Genomic DNA, 21,911 nt, shown 5'->3' with positions numbered 1-21,911 from the left:
ATAAATTAACCCCATCTCTACTAAAATACAAAATTATTTTCAAATGTGCAGTTCAGTCACATTAAGTACATTCACATTGTTGGGCAATTGTTACCATCTTCAGAAACTGTACCCATTAAACAAAAACTTATTCCTCCTTCCCTCAAACTCTGAAAACTATCATTTTACTTTCTGTCTCTATGAATTTGACTACTGTAGGTACTTCATGTAAGTGGAAACATAACCGTATTTGTCCTTTTGTAATTAGCTTTTTTCACTTAGCATGTCCTCAAAGTTCATTCATGTTGTAGAATGTATCAGAATTTCCTTCTTTTTTAAGGCTGAAAAATATCCCATTATATGTGTATACCACATTTTGCTTATCCATTCATCTGCAATTTTTTTTTTTTTTTTTTTTTGAGATGGAGTCTTGCTCTGTCACCCCGGCTGGAGTGCAGTGGTACGATCTCGGCTCACTGCAAGCTCCGCCTCCCGGGTTAGCGGCAGGAGAATGGTATGGCAGAAGAATGGCATGGCGGCAGGAGAATGGGCAGCCTCCCGAGTAGCTGGGACTATAGGCGCCCGCCACCACGCCAGGCTTATTTTTTTGTATTTTTAGTAGAGACAGGGTTTCACCTTATTAGCCAGGATGGTCTAGATCTCCTGACCTCGTGATCCACCCTCCTTGGCCTCCCAAAGTGCTGGGATTACAGGCGCAAGCCACCACGGCCAGCAGATTCTTTTTTTTTTTTTGAGACAGAGTTTCACAGTGACACACCCAGGCTGGATGCCATGGCATGATCTCAGCTCACTGCAACCTCTGCCTCCTTGGTTCAAGTGATTCTCCTGCCTCATCCTCCCGAGTAGCTGGGATTACAGGCACCCACCACCACGCCCAGCTAATTTCTGTATTTTTAGTGGAGATGGGGTTTCTCCATGTTGGCCAGGCTGATCTTGAACTCCCGACCTCAGGTGATCCGCCCGCCTTGGCCTCCCAAAGTGCTGGGATTACAAGTGTGAGCCACTGCATCTGGCCCGGTTCAATGCTTTTTAAAAAAATTTCATTTGAGACTCCTTTGACCTATGCCTCATTTAAAAGTGTGTTCAGTTTCCAAGTGTTTGGAAATTTTCCTGTTATTCGACTGTTACTGATTCCTCATTTAATTCCATTGTAGTCAGCACACAGTCTATAATTTCAATTCTTTTATTTGTGAAATTTATTTATTCATTTATTTATTTTGAGACGGAGTCTCGCTCTGTCGCCCAGGCTGGAGTGCAGTGACACGATCTCGGCTTACTGCAAGCTCCGCCTCCCAGGTTACGCCATTCTCCCGCCTCAGCCTCCCAAGTGGCTGGCACTACAGGTGCCCACTACCACACCCAGCTAATTTTTTGTATTTTTAGTAGAGACGGGGTTTCACCGTGTTAGTCAGGATGGTCTCGATTTCCTGACCTTGTGATCCACCCGCCTTGGCTTCCCAAAGTGTTGGGATTACAAGCATGAGCCGCTGTGCCCGGCCAATTATTTTGTCATCCAGGATATGGTCTGTTGTTCTACAAGCACTTGAAAAGAAAGTGTTCTACTGTTGTTTGGTGGAGTATTCTATGAATGTTGATTAGCTCTTGTTACTCCATATGTGCTATTATGACAAAACACCTTAGTTTGGGTAATTTATAACAACAGAAATTTACTTCTCATGTTCAGGAGGCTCAAAAGTCTAAGATCAAAGTACCAGCAGTTTCAGTGTTTTGTGAGGGCTCAGTCTCTTCTTCCAAGATGGTACTTTGAACACTGCTTCATCTGAGGGGTTTAACACTGTGTCCTCACATGGCAGAAGGGCAGAAAGAACCTACTCCCTCAAACCTTTTTTTTTTTTTTGAGACAGAGTCTTGTTCTGTCACCCAGGCTGGAGTGCAGTGGCACAATCTCGGCTCACTGCAACCTCTACCTCCTGGGTTCCAGCCATTCTCCCGTTTCAGCCTCCCAATTAGCTGGGATTATAGGCGCCCACCACCATGCCCAGCTAATTTTTGTATTTTTAGTAGAGACGAGGGTTTGCCATGTTGGCCAGGCTGGCTTCGAACTCCTGACCTCAGGTGATTGGCCCACTTTGGCCTCCCAAAGTGCTGGGATTACAGGCATGCGCCATTGTGCCTGGCCCTCGAACCTTTTTTAAGGGCCTTAATCGCATTCATGACGGCTCTGTACTCATGATTTAATCATTTCCTGGAGGCCCTACCTTTTATTATTGTCACATTGGCAATTTTCAACAGATGAATTTTGAAGGACACAGTCAGACCATAGCTTACCGCCTTTGGCCCCCAAAATTTATGTCCTACTCTCATGCAAAATACATTTATCAGACGCAGTTGCTTACACTTGTAATCCCAGCACTCTGGGAGGCTGAGGCAAACGGATCACTTGAGGTCACGAATTCCATGCCAACCTAGCCAACACGGTGAAACCCTGTCTCTACTAAAAATAAAAAAATTAGCTGAGTGTGGTGGTGTATGCCTATAATCCCAGCTACTTGGAAGCTGAGGGACGAGAATTGCTTGAACCTAGGAGGTGGAAGTTGTTGACAGTGAGCCAAGATCGTACCACTGCACTTCAGCCTGGACAACAAAGGGAGGCACTGTCTCAATAGGCAAAAAACAAAAATACATTTATCCATCCCAAAAGTCTCAACTCATTCCAGCACCAACCCAAAACTATAAAGCCCAGAGTCTCACCTAAATCAGATATGGATGAGACTCAAGGCATGACTCATCTTGAGGCAAATTCTCCTCCAACTGTGAGCCAGTGAAATCAAATAGATGTGCTTCCAAAACACGATGGGCCAGGAATATGATTGACATTCTCATCCCAAGAGGGAGAAATAGGCAAGAAAAAAGGAGTAATAGGTCCCAAGTAAGTTAAAAACCCAACAAGGCAAACATTAACTCTTGAAGCTTGAGAATAATTCTTGACTCAGTATCTTGACTTCTGGATACACTGGGATGGGGGTTGGACCCCAAAGCCCCAGGGCAGCCCTACCCCATGGTTTTGCTGGGCACAGCCAACCCAGCAGCTCTCAGGAGTTGAAGAGAGGTACCTGGACTCTCTGAGGCAGGTATTGCATGCTGATGGTTCTACAGGTCTGAAGTCTCAGGGATGGCCCTGCCCATATAGCTCTGTAACAGCCTTTTATTGTTAGCCTTAGATAGCAGATAACTACCACTGAAGTTTTGTTTTTTGAGACAGAGTCTCGCTCTGTCATCCAGGCTGGAGTGCAGTGGCGCGATCTCGGCTCACTGCAAGCTCTGCCTCCCGGGTTCACGCCATTCTGCCTCAGCCTCCCGAGTAGCTGGGACTACAAGCACCTGCCACCACGACTCGCTAATTTTTTGTATTTTTAGTAAGAGACAGGGTTTCACCATATTAGCCTGGATGGTCTCGATCTCCTGACCTCATGATCTGCCCACCTCAGCCTCCCAAAGTGCTGGGATTACAGGCGTGAGCCATGGCGCCCAGTTTTCGTTTTTGTTTTTTTTTTTTTGAGACAGGGACTCACTCCGTCATCCAGGCTGCAGTGCACTGGCACCGTTATAGCTCATTACAGCCTCAAACTCCCTGGTTCAAGCAGTCCTTCTGCCCCAGCCTCCTGAGCAGCTGGGACTACAGGCATGTACCACAACGCCCAGATCACTGAGTTGGTTAGTGTTACGATGTTATCTTAGCAGGTTAGTTCTTCTGCCCTTTTTGTAGAACATAATCCATGGGTAGGTTTTCTGGCCTTAGAAAATATATCTACTCCATATAAAGAAAAAAAAACATAAATAGGTAATGTATCTACTGCAAGCCTGGGCATACTGGCTCATGCCTGTAATCTCAGCACGTTGGGAGGCCGAGGCAGGCAGATCACTTGAGATCAGGAGTTTGAGACCAGCCTGGCCAACATGGTAAAACCTCATTTCTACTAAAAATGCAAAACAATTAGCCGGGCCGGGCACAGTGGCTCACACCTGTAATCCCAGCACTTTGGGAGGCCAAGCCAGGCGGATCAGCTGAGGTCAGGAGTTCAAGACCAGTCCGGCCAACATGGTGAAACCCTGCCTCTACTAAAACTACAAAAATTAGCCGGGCGTGGTGGTACATGCCTGTAATCCCAGCTACTTGGGAGGCTGAGGCAGGAGAATTGCTTGAACCCGGGAGGCACAGGTTGCAGTGAGCCAAGATTGTGCCACTGCATTCCAGCCTGGGCCAGTGAGACTCTGTCTCAAAAAAGAAAAAATTAGCCGTACATGGTGGTGTGCACCTGTAGTCCCAGCTACTCAGGAAGTTGAGGCAGGAGAATCCCTTGAACTTGAGATGTGGAGGTTGCAGTGAGCTGAGATGGCACCATTGCACTTCAGCCTGGGAAACACAATGAGATTCCATCTCAAAAAAGCAAACAACAGGAAAAAAAAAAAAAAAAAAGACTGTGACTGTTGTAGATGTAAAAGATCTTTGTGCCCCCAACTTCAGAAAGCTGCTCAGAAGGACGTACTCTCTAATGCCCTCTTCAGAGACATGGCCGACACTGATAATGAAAAAGGTAGAACCTCCCCACAGGCAGAGTGAAGAATCTGGATGAAGTACCTCCAGAAAACAACACAAGAACCTTATCAGTGTCACTATCCCCTAGTGAGGGGAATCTCCTGTCATTTGCCAAGTAATACTTAAGATTTTGGCTGGGTGTGCTGGCTTACACCTGTAATTCCAGGACCATAGGAGGCTAAGGTGGGTAGACGGCTTTAACCCAGGAGTTCAAGACCAGCCAGGGCAACAAAGTGAGACCCTGTCTCTACCACAAAAAAAAAAAAAAAAAAAAAAAAGGAAAAATTGCTACAGACTGCAGACCTATTCCACTATTGCTTGCTGAATATGTGAGGTGATATAATGTCTTTTCAGTTCACAGGTCTCTAGATGAAGGGCCACATCTGGACCTGATATAAAAGACCGAACTTTGAAAAAAGTGTAACAATTGGATGACACTATTAGCTTATCTCTTATCTTCCTTGGGAAGTGTCTTTTGCATGCACAATGCAGAAAGGAAGTTAGTATTTATAATCAAGATAGCTGAGTTTAATAGATTGTATTCTTTCAGTAAAATACCCACTTTTTTTCTCCAACTCTGAAATCCACCACTCCCCTGCCATGGGAGAAGTATACTTTCCTGCCTCAATGATGTCGGGTTTCGTCAATGTCAGCCTCTTTCAAACAGAAACTTTAATCATACTGGTATAATTGGACTTGACATCATAAGCTCCTGCCCTGTGCCATGAGAATGTTTCAGATTGTGGCTGTTCCCTCAGCCCGAGTCCTAGAATTATGAGCTGAAGGACAGACCCAAAACAGAAATGTCTGTTATAAGCCACTGAGATTTGGGGTTATTATTCAGCATGATTTTAGGAAAAGCTAATATAATTTCTCTCTCAGAATTGATCCTTAAGAAGGAAATTGGCCAGGTGCGGTGGCTCACACCACCACTTTGGGAAGCCAAGATGGGTGGCCTTGAGCTCAGGAGTTCACTTTCCAGCACTTTGGGAGGCCAAGATGGGTGGCCTTGAGCTCAGGAGTTTGAGACCAGCCTGGACAACATGGCAAAATCCCATCTCTACCAAAAACACAAAATTAGCCAGGCGTGGTGGCACGTGCCTGTGGTCCCAGCTACTAGGGAGGCTGAGGCAGGATCACTGCTTTAACCCAGGAGGCAGAGGTTGCAGTGAGCTGAGATCGTGCCACACTGCCCTCTAAACTGGGCAAAAGAGGCAGACTCCGTCTCAAAAAAGAAAAGATAAGAAAAGAAAACAAATGCATCATTTCAAGTTTCACGTCCTTCTAAAAATAATGTGGAGGCCAGGTGCAGTGGCTCATGCCTGTAATCCCAGCAGTCTGGGAGGCTGAGGCAGGCAGATAATTTGAGGTCAGGAGCTCAAGACCAGCCTGACCAACATGGTGAAACCACTGTCTCAACTGGAAATACAAAAAATTAGCTGGGCATGGTGGCCCACACCTGTAATCTCAGCTACTCAGGAGGCTTAGGCATGAGAATTGCTTGAACCCAGGAGGCGGAGGTTGCAGTGAGCTGAAATCGAACTACTGCATTCCAGCATGAGTGACAGAGCAAGCCTGTCACTCAAGGAAAAACAAAAAACAAACAAACAAACAAAAATGTTGAAAATACTACATTAGCTGTAAAATGTTCAACAGCTCCAAATTAATAAAGTGCTCAAATTAAGAGTTTTCAAAATGGACTGCAATGCTATAAAAAGTGACAAGTTCTATTTTGTAATTAGTAAGAGTACTATTAAAGGGCACCAATTAAAAAAAAATAAGATAGCGTTAACATTAATTCCTTTTATTTCTTAACTTACAAAACTGATAGAAAAAAAATGCAAACTAGGCCAGGTTCAGGGGCTTACACCTGTAATCTTAGCACTTTGGTAGGCCGAGGCGGCGGATTGCCTGAGCTGACAAGTTCCGAGACCAGCCTGGGCAACACGGTGAAACCCTGTCTCTGCTAAAATACAAAAAATTAGCCGGGCATGGCGGTGTGCACCTTTAGTCCCAGCTACTCAGGAGAAGTGCTTAAACCCGGGAGGCAGAGGTTGCAATGAGCTGAGATCGCACCACTGCACTCCAGTCGGGGCGACAGAGTGAGACTCCGTCTCAAAAAAAAAAGCAAACTAAATATAGAAATATAAAAAGAAAAAAATTACTTTCAATCCCACTACAAATAACTAACTACAACTGTACAACTGTAAATGTTATGGATATGCTTTTCTAAAATTATGGTGGACAAACAAATGCACAGAAATATTCCAAATAAGAGTTGGGATTGCCAAAAATGTAAAATACGTCAGAAATGAATTCTTATTACATCATGTCGACATTCTTCTCAAGCTGCAGAACAATTTCCTTAAGGGCAGGATCCTCTGCCCAATTGACTTTACTCCCCAAAATAAGGTTCTGTTAAAAAAAAAAATTGTTTTAAATTAAAGTTACAAGTACTTTAAAATTTAACAAGATTTTAGAATATCATTTTCACTAATCTTACCAAATAATTAACATTTACTACATGTGTAGCTCTGTGATAAGAAAAAAATGATAATACATTCTTCTTTTTTTTTTTTTAAGTCAGAGTCTCTTTCTGTCACCCAGGCTGGAGTGCAATGGTGGGAACTTTGGCTCACTGCAACCTCTGCCTCCCGGGCAGAGGATCACCTGAGGTCGGAGTTTGAGACCAGCCTGGTCAACATGGCGAAACCCCATCTCTACCAAAAATATAAAAATTAGCCAGGTGTGGTGGCAGATGCCTGTAATTCCAGCTACTCAGGAGACTGAGGCAGGAGAATCGCTTGAACCCAGGAGGAGGTTGCAGTGGGCCGAGATCACGCCACTGCACTCCAGCCTGGGCTACAGAGTGAGACTCCGTCTGAAAAAAGAAAAAAAGGAAAATCAAGACCTTACGCCTTAAGTATACACACATTCCAGATATATACAAACAGACCAATATTAAACACTGAATTATTTCATCAAGAACAAAAACTAGCTGAAAGTTAAGTCAAACTGTATAATAGCATCATCAAATAGTTGGCCGGGCACAGTGGCTCATGCCTGTAATCCCAGCACTTTGGGAGGCTAAGGTGGATGGATCACCTAAAGGTGAGGGGTTTGAGACCAGCCTAGCCAACATAGTGAAAACCTGTCTCTACTAAAAATTAAAAAATTAGCCGGGTGTGGTGGTGGGCACCTGTAATCCCAGCTACTCAGGAGGCTGAGACAGGAGAATTGCTTGAACCAGGAGGCAGAGGTTGCGTGAGCTGAGATTGAGTCATTTCACTCCACCCGGGGCAACAAGAGTGAAACTCCATCTCAAAAAACAAAAAAAGTACTTTACTTTTCTTGCTAGTTTATATAAATGTTACCTGGAACACATGTTGAATAACGGTAGTAATTTTTATCTCCATCTGTAGGTTTTGTCGTATGATCTTTATCCTGTCTGAGTTTTCCATACTGTCCAAATCAATCTTCTGTTTGTTCTTTTCAGTCTGTATTTCTAAAAGCTTACTTTCTGAAGCTTGTTTTAATTCTGTTAGGTTAAAAATAAAATAATATACCATATATAATACCTCTACAAACTAGGATCTTGAAAAATTATGAAGCAGATCACTTCTTGGTTATTTTAGTCAAGAGAAAAATTTTTATGAGCAGCATTTTAGGTTGCAATTTTATTATGATCTGAAAATGACTTCCCTGGTGCAAAATAACAATATTTTAATTTTATACTTAGCAATGCCCTTAGTGAAATGTTCTAGGTATTTCTGTATGACAATAACAGCTGTCTACAGATATTTCAAGTGGTATCATGTATCGAGGGCTTATTTTGGGTTGCCAAAACAGGTAGGAAATACATATATCTTTTCCCTCTTTAATTACAAAAATGAAACATATAAACATTTATTTTATTATTATTATTATTTTTGAGACGAAGTCTTACTCTGTCACCTAGGCTGGAGTGCAGTGGTGCGATCTCGGCTCACTGCAGCCTCCGCCTCCCGGGAGTTCAAGTGATTCTCCTGCCTCGGTGTCCTGAATAGCTAGGATTACAGGCACCCGCTACCACACCTGGCTAATGTTTGTGTTTTTAGTATAGACAAGGGTTTTGGCACGTTGGCTGGGCTGGTCTCCAACTCTGGATCTCAAGTGATCCACCCGCCTTGGCTTCCCACAGTGCTGGGATTATAGGCATTAGCCACCGTGCCCAACAAAATAAGATTAATTGTAAATGAAAAGTAAGCTTCCTTGGCTGGGCTCACGCCTGTAATCCCAGCACTTTGGGAGGCCGAGGTGGGCGGATCACCTGAGGTCAGGAGTTTCGAGACCAGCACAGCCAACATGACGAAACCGCATCTCCACGAAAAATACAAGAATTAGCTGGGCATGGTGGCACATGCCTATAATCCCAGCTACTCAGGAAGCTGAGGCAGGAGAATCACTTGAACCCAGAGGCAGAGGTTGCAGTAAGCCAAGATTGCACCACTGCACTCTAGCCTGGGCAACAAGAGTGAAACTCTGTCTCAGGAAAAATAAAGTAAGATTCCCCTCTCCAGGGATAAACATCATCAACCATTTTTTGTATTACTGGAAATAGTCTAAGAATTAAACTACTTGGAAATATAAATGAATGTATTTCAGGGGCCTGTTCTTCAACATTAATGTATTAAACGAGGTTGGAATACAGTGGAAAAAATGAATCATCAAAAGGGTATAGCCTGAGCATGGGTGGCTCATTCTTATAATCCCAACACTTTGGAAGGCTGAGGCAGGAGGATCGCTGTAAGTTCGAGACCACCCTGGGCAACATAGCAAGACCCTGATTCTACTTAAAAAAACGTGGGGGGAATAAACAAGATGACCTATACTACTACTGAGCCTGAGATTATTTGCTAACAGGCAAATCTATATAATGTTTACAAATGGCAAATCTGAGCAGGGTGCAGTGACTCACACCTGTAATCAGCACTGTGGGAGGCTGAGGAGGGTGGATCACCTGAGGTCAGGAGTTGGAGACCAATCTGGCCAACATGGTGAAACCCATCTCTACTAAAAGTATAAATTAGTGGGGCATGGTGGCAGGTGCCTGTAATCCTGGCTACTCAGGAGGCTGAGGTAGAACTGCTTGAACCCGGGAGGCGGGGGTTGCAGTGAGCCGAGATCGCACCATTGAACTCCAGCCTGGGTGACAAGAGCGAAACTCCATCTCAAAAAAAAAAAAAAAAACCCAGCTAGGCGCGGCGCTCATGCCTGTAATCTCAGCACTTTGGGAAGCCGAGGTGGGTGGATCACCTGAAGTAGGGAGTTCGAGACCAGCCTGACCAACATGGAGAAGCCCCGTCTCTACTAAAAACACAAAATCAGCTGGGAGTGGTGGCGGGTGCCTGTAATCCCAGCTACTCAGGAGGCTGAGGCAGAATTGCTGGAACCTGGGAGGCAGAGGTTGCAGTGAGCCAAGATCATGCCATTGTACTCCAGCCTGAGCAACAAGAAATTCTGTATCCAAAAAAAAAAAAAAAAAAAAAAAAACCAACCAACAAATCTGGCTGGGCACAGTGGATCGATCACGTCTGTAATTCCAGCACTCTGGGAGGCCAAGGTGGGCAGATTACTTGAGCCCAGGAGTTTTTTTTTTTTTTTGAGACAGAGTCTCACTCTGTCGCCCAGGCTGGAGTGCAGTGCAGTGGTGTGATCTCGACTTACTGCAAGCTCCGCCTCCTGGGTTCACACCATTCTCCTGCCCCAGCCTCCTGTGTAGCTGGGACTACAGGCGCCTGCCACTGCGCCCGGCTAATTTTTTGTATTTTTAGTAGAGATGGGGTTTCACCATGTTAGCCAGGATGGTCTCGATCTCCTGACCTCGTGATCCGCCCGTCTCGGCCTCCCAAAGTGCTGGGATTACAGGCGTGAGCCACCGCGCCCAGCTGAGCCCAGGAGTTCTATGCCAGCCTGTGTAACATGGTGAACCCTGTCTCTAGAGAAAAATAAACTTAAGAAATCTACAGAAAAAAAAAACAATTAGCCAGGCATGGTGGCATGCACCTGTAGTCCTAACTATCAGGGATCCTGAGGTGAAAGCATAGCCTGAGTCCAGGAAGTCGAGGCTGTAGCGCGCCATGAGCATGCCTCCAGCCTGAGTAACAGCACAAGATCCTGTCTCAAAAAACAAAGAAAGAGGCCAGTCACAGTGGTTTACACCTATAATCCCAGCACTCTCGGAGGTGGAGGCGGGCAGAACACCTGAGGTGAGGAGTTCGAGACCAGCCTGGACAACATGGTGAAACCCTGTCTCTACTAAAAATACAAAATTAGCCAGGTGTGGTAGCTTGCCTGTAATCCCAGCTACTTGGGAGGCTGAGGCAGAAGAATGGCTTGAATCCAGGAGACAGAGGTTGCAGTGAGCCAAGATCATGCCACTGCACTTCAGCTTGGACAGCAGAGCGAGACGATTTCAAAACAAAAACAAACAAACAAAGGCTGGGTGTGGTGGCTCACGCCTGTAATCCCAACACTTTGGGAGGCAGAGGTGGGTGAATCACAAGATCAGGAGTTCAAGACTAGCCTGGCCAAGATGGTGAAACCCCATCTCTACTAAAAATACAAAAAATTAGCCAGGCATGCTGGTTGGCGCCTGTAATCCCAGCTACTCGGGAAGCTGAGGCAGAGAATTTCTTGAATCCAGGAGGCAGAGGTTGCAGTGAGCCAAGACTGCACCACAGCACTCTAGCCTGGGTGACAGAGCGAGACAGCATCTCACAAAANACCACATCATTTTATTTTTCCCCTTCTGAGAATGTACTAATTTTGTGATTTAAAGTTCTAAAATAATGAGGCACAGCACGGTGGCTCATGCCTGTAATCCCAGCACTTTGGGAGGCCGAGGCAGGTGGATCACTTGAGATCAGGAGTTCAAGATTAGCCTGACCAACATGGTGAAACTCTGTCCCTACTAAAAATACAAAATTTGACCAGGTGCGGGGGCTCACGCCTGTAACCAGCACTTTGAGAGGCCGAGGCAGGCGGATCATCTGAGGTTGGGAGTTCAAGACCAGCCTGGCCAACATGGTGAAATCCCATCTCTACTAAAAAAATATAAAAACTAGCCAGGTGTGGTGGGACACACCTGTAATCTCAGTTACTCTGGAGGCTGAGGCACAAGAATCACTTGAACCCAGGAGGAAGAGGATACAGTGAGCCGAGATTGTACCACTGCATTCCAGCATGGGTGACAGAGTGAGATTCTTTCTCCAAAAAAAAATACCATATTAAAGAATTAAAAAAAAAAAAAGGGCCTGGCATGGTGGCTCAAGCCTGTAATCCCAGCACTTTGGGAGGCCAAGACGGGCGGATCATGAGGTCAGGAGATCGAGACCATCCTGGCTAACACAGTGAAACCCCGTCTCTACTAAAAAAATACAAAAAACTGGCCGGGCGAGGTGGCGGGCGCTTGTAGTCCCAGCTACTCGGGAGGCTGAGGCAGGAGAATGGCGTAAACTCGGGAGGCGGAGCTTGCAGTGAGCCAAGATCGCGCCACTGCACTCCAGCCTGGGTGACAGAGCGAGACTCCGTCTCAAAAAAATGCAAAAATTAGCTGGGCATGGTGGTGGGTGCCTGTAGTCCCACCTACTCAGGAGGCTGAGGCAGGAGAATCACTTGAATTCGGGAGGCAGAGGTTACAGTGAGCCAAGATAGTTCACTGCACTCCACCTGGGTGATAGAGCAAGACTCTGTCTCAAAAAAAGCAAACAACAAACGAAAATAAAGTTCTAAAACAATGAGAATAAATAGAACAAAATGTACTTTATATCACTTTTTAAGCTGCCATGTCAAAAATTTAAAGAAATTTTGAAAGTCAGAAATTATGAAATTTCTCGGTGGCTAAGAGATCTGGCCTTATCAATCTATAAAGTAAGCAAAATGTGTTCTGCCAAAAAAAAGTGTTTTACATACGTAATCTCTTCTTTCTAATATCAAGCAGTTTTCCTCTAAATCCCAAGATTCCTGTTATTAAAATAAAAAAGTTAAAGCACATTACTGTAGGTAAGGACAAACTTGTAATACTTAAATCACTGAGTTTTATCTACTAGCCTTACTTATCTAAAGTTCCAGTTTTCAGTTCCCCTATTTCCACACAACAAAAGGAAGACAGTAAATTAACTTATAAGAAGATAATGTTCAACACTAGTCAGAAATAATAGAATTTTGAAAAAAAGAACTTGAGGACAGTGAATTCCAATCATAGCATTCCCTTTGGACAATCCTATTTAATCATATACATTACAGTTACCAGCAAGAAGTTGAGAGTAAAATCATGAGAATGCATAATCAGCCTAATGTGTAAGTTTACCTGCTGTGATTTCATTATTAATTTATTTAGCTCTAATAGGTGTTTCATGTTATCCATGAGCACACTGAAAAGGAAACAAAAAGATGATTTATTAAGGTTATTTGTAACTTAATTAAAAATACCTGTCATTAATGAAGGAATCATTGAGTGAAAACTTACTTTCATTAAATCCACCATACACTTGGATAAAAGTCAGTTTAACAAAATAAATCTGGAAAAGTTTGATGTAATCCAAATTTCTGTTGAAATTAGAGATGCATTCCCTAGAAAACGTTTGGTCACAGATATTGAAGAATACCAAATTTAAAATGTGGGAACATCTGTAAAATTTCATATTTAGAGAGGAAACATCCTAATAACTTCCTAACAAGCTGCTTTTGTTTTGAATTTATTTTTTAGACCAATTTTAGTTTTTGTTTTGAATTTATTTTTTAGAGCAATTTTAGTTTCACAGCAAAACTGAATGGAAGGTACAGAGATTTCTCATATACACCCTGCCCCAGACACATGCACAGCCTCTCCCATTATCAACATCCCCTACCAAAGTGGCACATTTGTTACAATCAACAAACCTATATCGACACATCATTTTTACCCAAAGTCCAGATTTTACATCAAGGTGCACTCTTGCTTGTGTATATTCTATGGGTTTGTTTTTGTGACAGGGTCTCGCTCTGCCACCCAGGCTGGAGTGCAGTGGCACAATCACAACTCAACCTCCTGGGCTTAAGCGATCATCCTGCCTCAGCCTCTGAAGCAGCTGGGATTATAGGCATACACTACCATGTCCCACTAATTTTTAAATTTTTTGTAGACACGAGGTCTCCCTATGTTGCCCAGACTGGTCTGGAACTCCAGGGTTGAAGCAATCCTCCCTCTTCAGCCTCCCAAAGTGGTAGGATTATAGACATGAGCTACTGAGATCCCGCCCATTCTCTGGGTTTTGACATATGTATAATTACATGTATCCACCATTATTGCAGCATGTAGAATAGTTTCAAGGAATAAACTGCTTTTTACCTCTACTTCGACAAATATTTTTGAGTACTTACTACATGCTTTCAAGAACTATGCCAGGTGCCAGGAATGTAAAATAAAATAAAACACAGTATCTGTTTTCAAAGAGGAAAGAATCTAATGGAGGAGAAAAATAAATCCACAATCATACTGTAGTGCAGTAACAAACATGAACCAAAGTTATGCACAAGGTGGAATAAGGACATAAAGTAATTACCTAGATCAAGTAGTTTGGTATGGTGGGAGCAAAAGGGTATGGAATAAGACTGGGCAGAGCAGTGGCTCTCATACTTCAGAGTGCCACAGTCACATGGGAGTCTTGTTAAGTAAGGATTCCTAGTCCCCAAACTTCAGATATGCTGATTCAAGGCCTGGTTCAGTGGCTCATGCCTGTAATCCCGGCACATTGGGAGGCTCAGGCAGGAGGACTGCTTGAGTTCAGGAGTTTGAGACCTGGGCAATATAGCAAGACTACATCTCTATTTAAAAAAAAAAAAAAAGCCAGGTACAGTGGATCCCTTGAAGTCAGGAGTTCGAGATTAGCCTGGCCAGCATGGCGAAACCCCATCTCTACTAAAAATACAAAAATTAGCCAGGTGTGATGGTGTGTGCCTATAGTCCCATCTACTCAGGAGGCCGAGGTAGGAGAATCGCTTGAACCCGGGAGGCAGAGGTTGCAGTGAGTCAAGATCATGCCACTCCAGCCTGGATGACAGAGCAAGATTCCGCCTAAAAAAAAAAAAAAAAAAAAAAAAAAAAGATATGCTGAATTCAGAAAGTTTGGGGATAGGACCAACAATGTGATCATTATAATAGACATTATTCTGATAATCAGCCAGGTGTGAAAAACACTGTAGAAGCAACTAACTGAGAAGGCCAAAAGGGGGAATCTGCAGAAACCTGGGAGAGCTGAACTCATTTTTTTTTACTATTTACAGCTATATTTGGTTGTCTTAAAAGATAAAATTAGGCATATTAAAATGTAACAACTTTATTTTACCAGACAATTCATGCATCTGGCAGCACAGGATTATAAGCTGTTTAGTGCTCTACTGTGGGAGTTGAGTGAGGAAGCTTTTATAAGGTGTTCATAGAAGAAAGACAGAAAATATAATTGGTTGGTTAAAGTAGAACATCTCTAGGAAGAGGTTAGTTGGCAGTTTCTCATTGGGTAAGCTTAAGCTCCATTTTACTGTTAACAACAGGCTTACATAGGAACCCCAAGGTGCTGGAGCTTAAGGCTAAAGATGGTTCAGCCTAATGGCATTCCAGTTGTATCCCAATTAATTTTTTTTAACAGTTGTAAACTTTAAAATGTGCTAATAAAACACTGCCTCAGCCTATTTGACCTTTCTGGTTTTTGTTTTTTTTTTTGAGACAGAGTCTCACTCTGTTGCCCAGGCAGGAGTGCAGTGGTGCAATCTCAGCTCACTGCAACCTCTGCCTCCTGGGTTCAAGCGATTTTCCTGCCTTAGCCTCCCGGGTAGCTGGGATTACAGGCGCCTGCCACCATGCCCGGCTAATTTTTGCATTTTTAGTAGAGATGGGGTTTTACCATGTTGGCCAGGCTGGTCTCGAACTTCTGACCTCAGAAGATCTGCCTGCCTCAGCCTCCCAAAGTGCTGGGATTATAGGCGTGAGCCACTGTGCCAGGTCTGACCCTTCTGTTGTTTTTTGGTGTCAACAGTGAAACTGGCCCAATTGTCCCACAGAACTGATGTTTATGATTTCTTTTGAATAAACAGAAACTGACCCTCCCAGTATTAAAACTTGAGAAAGTTACAATTGTCTTATCTGAGTTCCTTTCTCAGGAAACCAACCATCAGGCCTCCCAGATAGTATCAAGGAACTGAAACTTACAAGATCACACCCTCTGGACAGTAAGAATCAGATCCCTCACCCATCAAGACTGCCTAACCAACTACCTGCTTCCTATTGACTTAACTCCTCTTCCTTACCCCTCCCTAATTCCTGTTTTCCCATACATAGTTACATATCTTCCCTGCTATAAAAACCCTTAATTTGGCAGAGTGTGGTGGTTCATGCCTGTAATCTCAGCACTTTGGAAGGCCAACGCAGGTGGATCACTTTGAGCTCAGGAGTTCGCGACCAGCCTGGGCAACAAGGCAAAACTCCATCTCTACAAAAAATACAAAAATTAGCCAGGCGTGGTGGCGTGTGCCTGTAGTCCCAGCTACTTGGGAGGCTGAAGTGGATTGCTTGAACCTGGGAGGTCGAGGCTGCAGTGAGCCAGGATCACGCCACTGCACTCCAGCCTGAGCAACAGAGCGAGGCCCTATCTCAACAGAACAAGACAAAACAAAACACCCTAGATGGACTTAATTTTAGTCCATCTAGGAGATGAGACTGATCTCCCCTCTCCTTGGCTATAGTACTCAAAGCCTTCTTCCTGACAATACTCATGTCAGTGATTACATTTCTGTGCAGCAAGCAACAGAACCTAGACTGAATCCCTGACACTTCAGTAACAATATGATGAATCTGTCCTGATGTCCTGCACCCCACACCTTAAACTCAATAATGTTCTTCTTTTTTTCTTTTTTTTTTTTTCCTGAGATGGGGTCTCACTATTGCCCAGGCTAAGGTGCTGTGGCAAGATCACAGCTTACTGCAGCCCGATGACCTCCTAGAATCAAGACAGGAGGCTGATCCTCTCCCTTCAGCTTCTAGAGTAGCTAGGACTACTGGTGGCTCCACCATGCCTGGCTTAATTTTTAAAACTTTTTTGTTGAGCTGAGGCCTCCCTATGTTGCCCAGGCTGATCTCAAATGCCTGGGCTCAATCTATACTCCTGCCTCAGGCTCCCAAAGTGTTGGGATTATAGGCATGAGCCTTTGTACCCAGGCTAAACTCTCCTTTTATGGGAGAGAAAAGTTATGAGTGTTCAAATTCAGATTTTGGATTTATGTAATCCTGGATTTAGCTGGAATATGGGGAAAACGTGTATCAGTGTGGGCTAAGATACTCAAGATAAAAGTGCCTAGATCCAGACCAGCCTGGTTAACATAGTAAAACCCCGTCTCTACGAAAAAAACAAAAATTACCCAGCTGTTGTGGCAGGTACCTGTAATCCCAGCTATTCAGGAGGCTGAGGCACAAGAATCGCTTGAACCCGAGAGGTGGAGGTTGGAGTGAACTACACTCCAGCCTGAGTGACAGAGCAAGACTCTGTCTCCAAAAAAAAAAAAAAAAAAAAGGTGCTTAAACCCATCTTGGAATTTTTCTGGTGCTCAAGGGAAGAAGGGGCTATTTTATCACAAGAGCTTTGAGAGATAAGACCTCTGAGGCCAGATATCAGGATACAGAAGACCTGACCCGCTAGTCTTTACATTACATCCCTTGGGAAATTGTTTGATCCGAACAAGCTCAGTTCTACCAATAAAAAATGAGGAGTATATTTCCTATCTCATTGGGTTTTGGATGGATTAAATGAGATAGCCCTGTTCCTAATTTATAGTAAATACTGAAAAAAATGAACTTTTAAAGCTTTCCCTTAAATTTTTCCAATCTTCTGGATAAACTCTTCTGCTTCTTACAGTTACAATCCATATAGAACAAAATATCATTAGAACTATAGAAGTTGCTGTAATTCTGGGGAGGGCCTACAAAAATTTCATCACTTTCCTTATTCCCCAGATAAAGGTAGTTGGAAGTAATAATTTTTTAAAATTCACAAAACTAAAGTCACTATGCAGATCCCATCCTTACTGAATCCACAGAAAAAGAAAATCATACCTAGACTGGGTGCTAATTTTTTCCAGGTTTTTTTTAAGTGCAGCTGAAAGTCTCATCCTATGAGAGGGAAAAAGCTTGCGTTATAAAACATGGACAACATTTGTGGTACATTAAAAAAATTCCAAACATGACAAAGATTGATTTCCCTTCAAATATACATAAAACAGAAGTAGGTTTCAGAATATTACATGAGAAGTACTTTGAGAAATAAAACATAGAAATATGAAATAACACCAAGATGGATAGGGCTGTTGCATGTGGGTATACACTGCCAGAATGAGGGGCCAGGTAAATCTTAAACCTGGCCTGAGCTGAATGAGTTCTCTGAACCATCTACTTTCAGTGGTAGGATTAAGCCACTAAAAAGATCAGGGTGGGCCTGAAATGAAGAACTTAGGGAATACAAAACCATATATACGACTATAAACTTTAAAACATTTTTTTTTTTGAGAGGGAGTCTTGCTCTGTTGCCCAGGATGGAGTATATAGTGGCGTGATCTCGGCTGACTGCAACCTCTGCCTCCCAGGTTTAAGTGATTCTCCTGCCTCAGCCTCCCTAGCAGCTGGGATTACAGGCATATGCCACCACACCCGGCTAATTTTTGTATTTTTAGTAGAGACAGGGTTTTGCCATGTTGGCCAGGCTGGTCTTGAACTCCTGACCTCAGATGATCCACATGCCTTGGCCTCCTGAAGTGCTGGGATTACAGGCGCGTGCCACTGCACCCAGCCATGTTAGGTGTATTAAATGCATTTTTCACTTACCATATTTTCAATTTACAATGGGTTTATCAGGACCTAATCCCATTGCAAATTGAAAAGCATCTGTAATGCAAATTTTCTCCCAGGGCTCAAAATTTGTGTGACCAGGCTGGGTTTGTGTAATCCCAGCATTTGGGGAAGGCTGAGGCAAGAAGATTGCTTGAGCCTAGGAGTTCAAGACCAGCCTGGGCACAGTGAGAACCCCTCTCTATAAAAAATTTTAAAAATTAGCCAAGCGTGGTTGTGCATGCCTGTAGTCCCAGCTGCTCCAGAGGCTGAGGCAGGAGGACTACTTGAGCCTGGGAGGTTGAGGCTATAGTGAGCAGTGATCATGTTGCTGTACTCCAGCGTGGGCAAGAGTGAGACCTTGTCAAATTAAAAAACAGTAATAATAATAAAATTTTCGTGTGACCATTATCTAATCATCACTGTGCTTGACTAATTCATTCAGCCCAGTTAAAAGATTCCCTTGACTTTGCCCTCATACCCATTTTGTATTCAGTTCACAATGCTTATATTTAAAATGTAATAATTACCTGTCTAATGCAAGCTTTTTTATCTCAAAAGAAATTTTCACCTCTTCAATTTCATTTTCCAGGTCTTCAATTTTACTATCAAAGAAACATGAGCAAAAGAATATCAGCAATATCAGAAAAAGACATTATTGAAATAAATGTATGAAGTAAGCCCTTAAAAAAGTAAAACACCTCTATCTAAATAAAAGTGTTCTACAGGCTCAATATACCCGTATTTACACATTTAGCAAACTAATGCCCCTGAGCCACTTCACTCGGTATCTTATAAAAAGGGAGGCCAGAAAGTTCTAACGTGATCACTTGTGTACATATAAATCTCCATCCCAAATTAACAACTTCCCAATATATGCATCACAAGTTATCTGGAAAAATAAAGGAAAGGAAAAAGAAAAACAATATTATAGCATAAAAAATGAGATTATGACCAGGCTCAGTGGCTCTTGCCTACAATCCCAGAACTCTGGGAGGCCAAGGTGGAGGATTACTTGAGGCCAGGAATTTGAGAACAGCCTGGGCAACAAAGTGAGGCCCCATCTCTACAAAATTTTTTTTTTTTTAGGTGGAGTTTCGCTCTTGTTGCCCAGGCTGGAGTGCAATGGTGTGATCTCAGCTTACCGCAAACTCTGCCTCCTGGGTTCAAGCAATTCTCCTGCCTCAGCCTCCCGAGTAGCTGGGATTACAGGCATGCGCCACCACACCCAGTTAATTTTTTATTTCTAGTAGAGACGGGGTTTCTCCATGTTGGTCAGGCTGGTCTTGAACTCCCGACCTCAGGTGATCCACCCACCTAGGCCTCCCAAAGTGCTGGGATTACAAGCATGAGTTACCACGCCCGGCCCCAAAATATTTTTTAAAAAAGTCAGGTTTGGTACAATGAGCCTGTAGTTCCAGCTACTCAGGAGGCTGAGACCAGTGGATCCCTTGAACCCAGGAGGTCGTGGCTTCAGTGAACTATGATCACATCACTGTACTCCAGCCTGCGTGATAGTGAGACTCCATCTCTAACAACGAAATAATAGAAAATATGATTAAATCTTAGTAAAGACCATAAACAAAATTTTTAAATATAACATACGCTTCGATTTGCTTTTCTTGCATAATTTGTTCTGGAGTTTTTTCTTCATCTGCAAATAAACAATTTTTTGAAGTTACTAACATTTTAGAAAGGTGCTGTCCAAAAGGAATATAATATAAGCCTCAAGGGCAAAATACATCATTTAAAATGTCATTTCCACATTACAGAAAAGAAACAGTGAAATTTAATTTTAATATACTTATTTAACCCAATAGATCAAAAATATTATTTCAATGTGCAGTCAGTTTAACATTACTAATGACATATTTCACATTATTCTGTCTGTATTTTTCATTTATGGTCCATCTCAATGATGACTAACCACATTGCTTGAGTCCAGGAGTTTGAGACCAGCCTGGGAGACACAGCGAAACTCTGTCTCTACTGAAAATTAGCCAGGCACGATAGTGCATGCCTGTAGTCCCAGCTACTCGGGAGGCTGAGGTGGGAGGATCGATTGAGCCCACGAGGTGGGGGTTGCAGTGAGCCAAAATCTCACTAGCTACACTCCAGCCTGGGTCGCTGAGCGAGATCATCTCACTATGATGATGGACATGTTTCATATCTATGCTACCGCATAGGGTAGCCACTGGTCACATGTGGCAACTGAGCATTTGATATACACTTAATTTTAAATTTTATTTCATTTTAATTAGCTTTTTTAAAAAGCCACATGTGTGGCCAGCAGTGGTGGCTCACACCTGTAATCCCAGTACTTTGGGAGGCCGAGGCAGGTGGATCACCTGAGGTCAGGAGTTAAGAGACCAGCCTGGCCAACATGGTGAAACCCCGTCTCTACTAAAAATACAAAAAAAATTAGCCAGGCGTGGTGGCAGGTGCCTGTTTTCCCAGCTACCCGGGAGGCTGAGGCAAGAGAATCCCTTGAACCCAGGAGGCGGAGGTTGCACTGAGCAGAGATCGAGTCATTGCACTCCAGCATGGGGGACAAGAGCAAGACTCCATCTCAAAAAAAAAAAAAAAAAAGGCCACTTGTGGCTAGTGGTTACCCCATCGGACAACACAACTCTAGAAGACAATTCCACAGTAACAAAAATCAAATTGGTGGTTGCTGGAGGAAAGGGTGGGGACTGACTGTGAAGCGGCACATGGGATTATTTTGGTATGAAAATGTTCTGGCCGGGCACAGTGGCTCACGCCTGTAATCCCAACACTTTGGGAGGCCGAGGTGGGTGAATCACGAGGTCAGTTCAAGATCCACCTGGCCAAGGTGGTGAAACCCCGTCTCTACTAAAAATACAAAAATTAGCTGGCCATGGTGGCAGGCGCCTGTAATCCCAGCTACTTGAGAGGCTGAAGCGGTGAACCCGGGAGGCAGAGGTTGCAGTGAGCCGAGATCTCGCCACTGCACTCCAAGACTCCATCCAAAAAAAAGAAAAAAGAAAAAAAGAAAATGTTCTGTATCTTTTTTCATTTTGGGGAGACAGGGTCTCCTTCTGTTACCCAGGCTGGAGTGCAGTGGTGTGATCTTGGCTTACTGCAGCCTTGATATTCCAGGCTCAAGCAATCCTCCTACCCCAGCTGGGTGGGACTACAGGCACATGGTACCACATCTGGCCAATTTGATTTTTTAGAGATGGGGTCTCACTATGTTTCCCAGGCTGGTTGTCCTGGGCTCAAGCAATCATCTCGTCTTGGCCCCTCAAAGTGCTAGGATTACAGATTGACCCACCACGCTCAGCTGAAAATGTTCTATATCTTGATTGTGGTAGTGATTATACAGATTTAGAAATTTGTCAAAACTCATCAAATTGTACCCTTAAAATAGATCCCTTTATTGTAAAACACAATCCTTTAACCAATAAAGTCTCAGTCATATATATAATATATATATATATA

At 43.5% G+C, this 21,911-nt stretch overlaps 2 protein-coding genes across 2 annotated transcripts in view; both read right to left on the bottom strand.

Annotated features, from left to right (window-relative positions):
- KGD4 (alpha-ketoglutarate dehydrogenase subunit 4) overlaps positions 1-5,261 on the bottom strand; it is a 19,663-nt gene extending 14,402 nt beyond the window's left edge. Inside the window, exon 1 of the mRNA XM_017890563.1 lies at positions 5,241-5,261. Within this exon, the coding sequence (XP_017746052.1) occupies positions 5,241-5,261 (21 nt within the window). The remainder of the gene's footprint in view (positions 1-5,240) is intronic.
- Positions 5,262-6,654: 1,393 nt separating this feature from the next.
- Positions 6,655-21,911, bottom strand: part of CENPH (centromere protein H) — a 20,128-nt gene continuing 4,871 nt past the window's right edge. Inside the window, 8 exon segments of the mRNA XM_017890598.1 lie at positions 6,655-6,973; positions 7,933-8,096; positions 12,512-12,544; positions 12,547-12,562; positions 12,909-12,972; positions 17,682-17,738; positions 18,980-19,054; positions 20,055-20,103. Coding sequence (XP_017746087.1) covers positions 6,881-6,973; positions 7,933-8,096; positions 12,512-12,544; positions 12,547-12,562; positions 12,909-12,972; positions 17,682-17,738; positions 18,980-19,054; positions 20,055-20,103 — 551 coding nt within the window. The 3' untranslated portion in view covers positions 6,655-6,880.

The sequence above is a fragment of the Rhinopithecus bieti genome, unplaced genomic scaffold (assembly GCF_001698545.2).
Source record: "Rhinopithecus bieti isolate Rb0 unplaced genomic scaffold, ASM169854v2 scaffold_18354, whole genome shotgun sequence".
In the NCBI taxonomy this organism is placed as follows: Eukaryota; Metazoa; Chordata; class Mammalia; order Primates; family Cercopithecidae; genus Rhinopithecus; species Rhinopithecus bieti.
The sequence above is the reverse complement of the archived record's forward strand: the minus strand, read 5'-3'. Positions and strand labels throughout refer to the sequence as shown.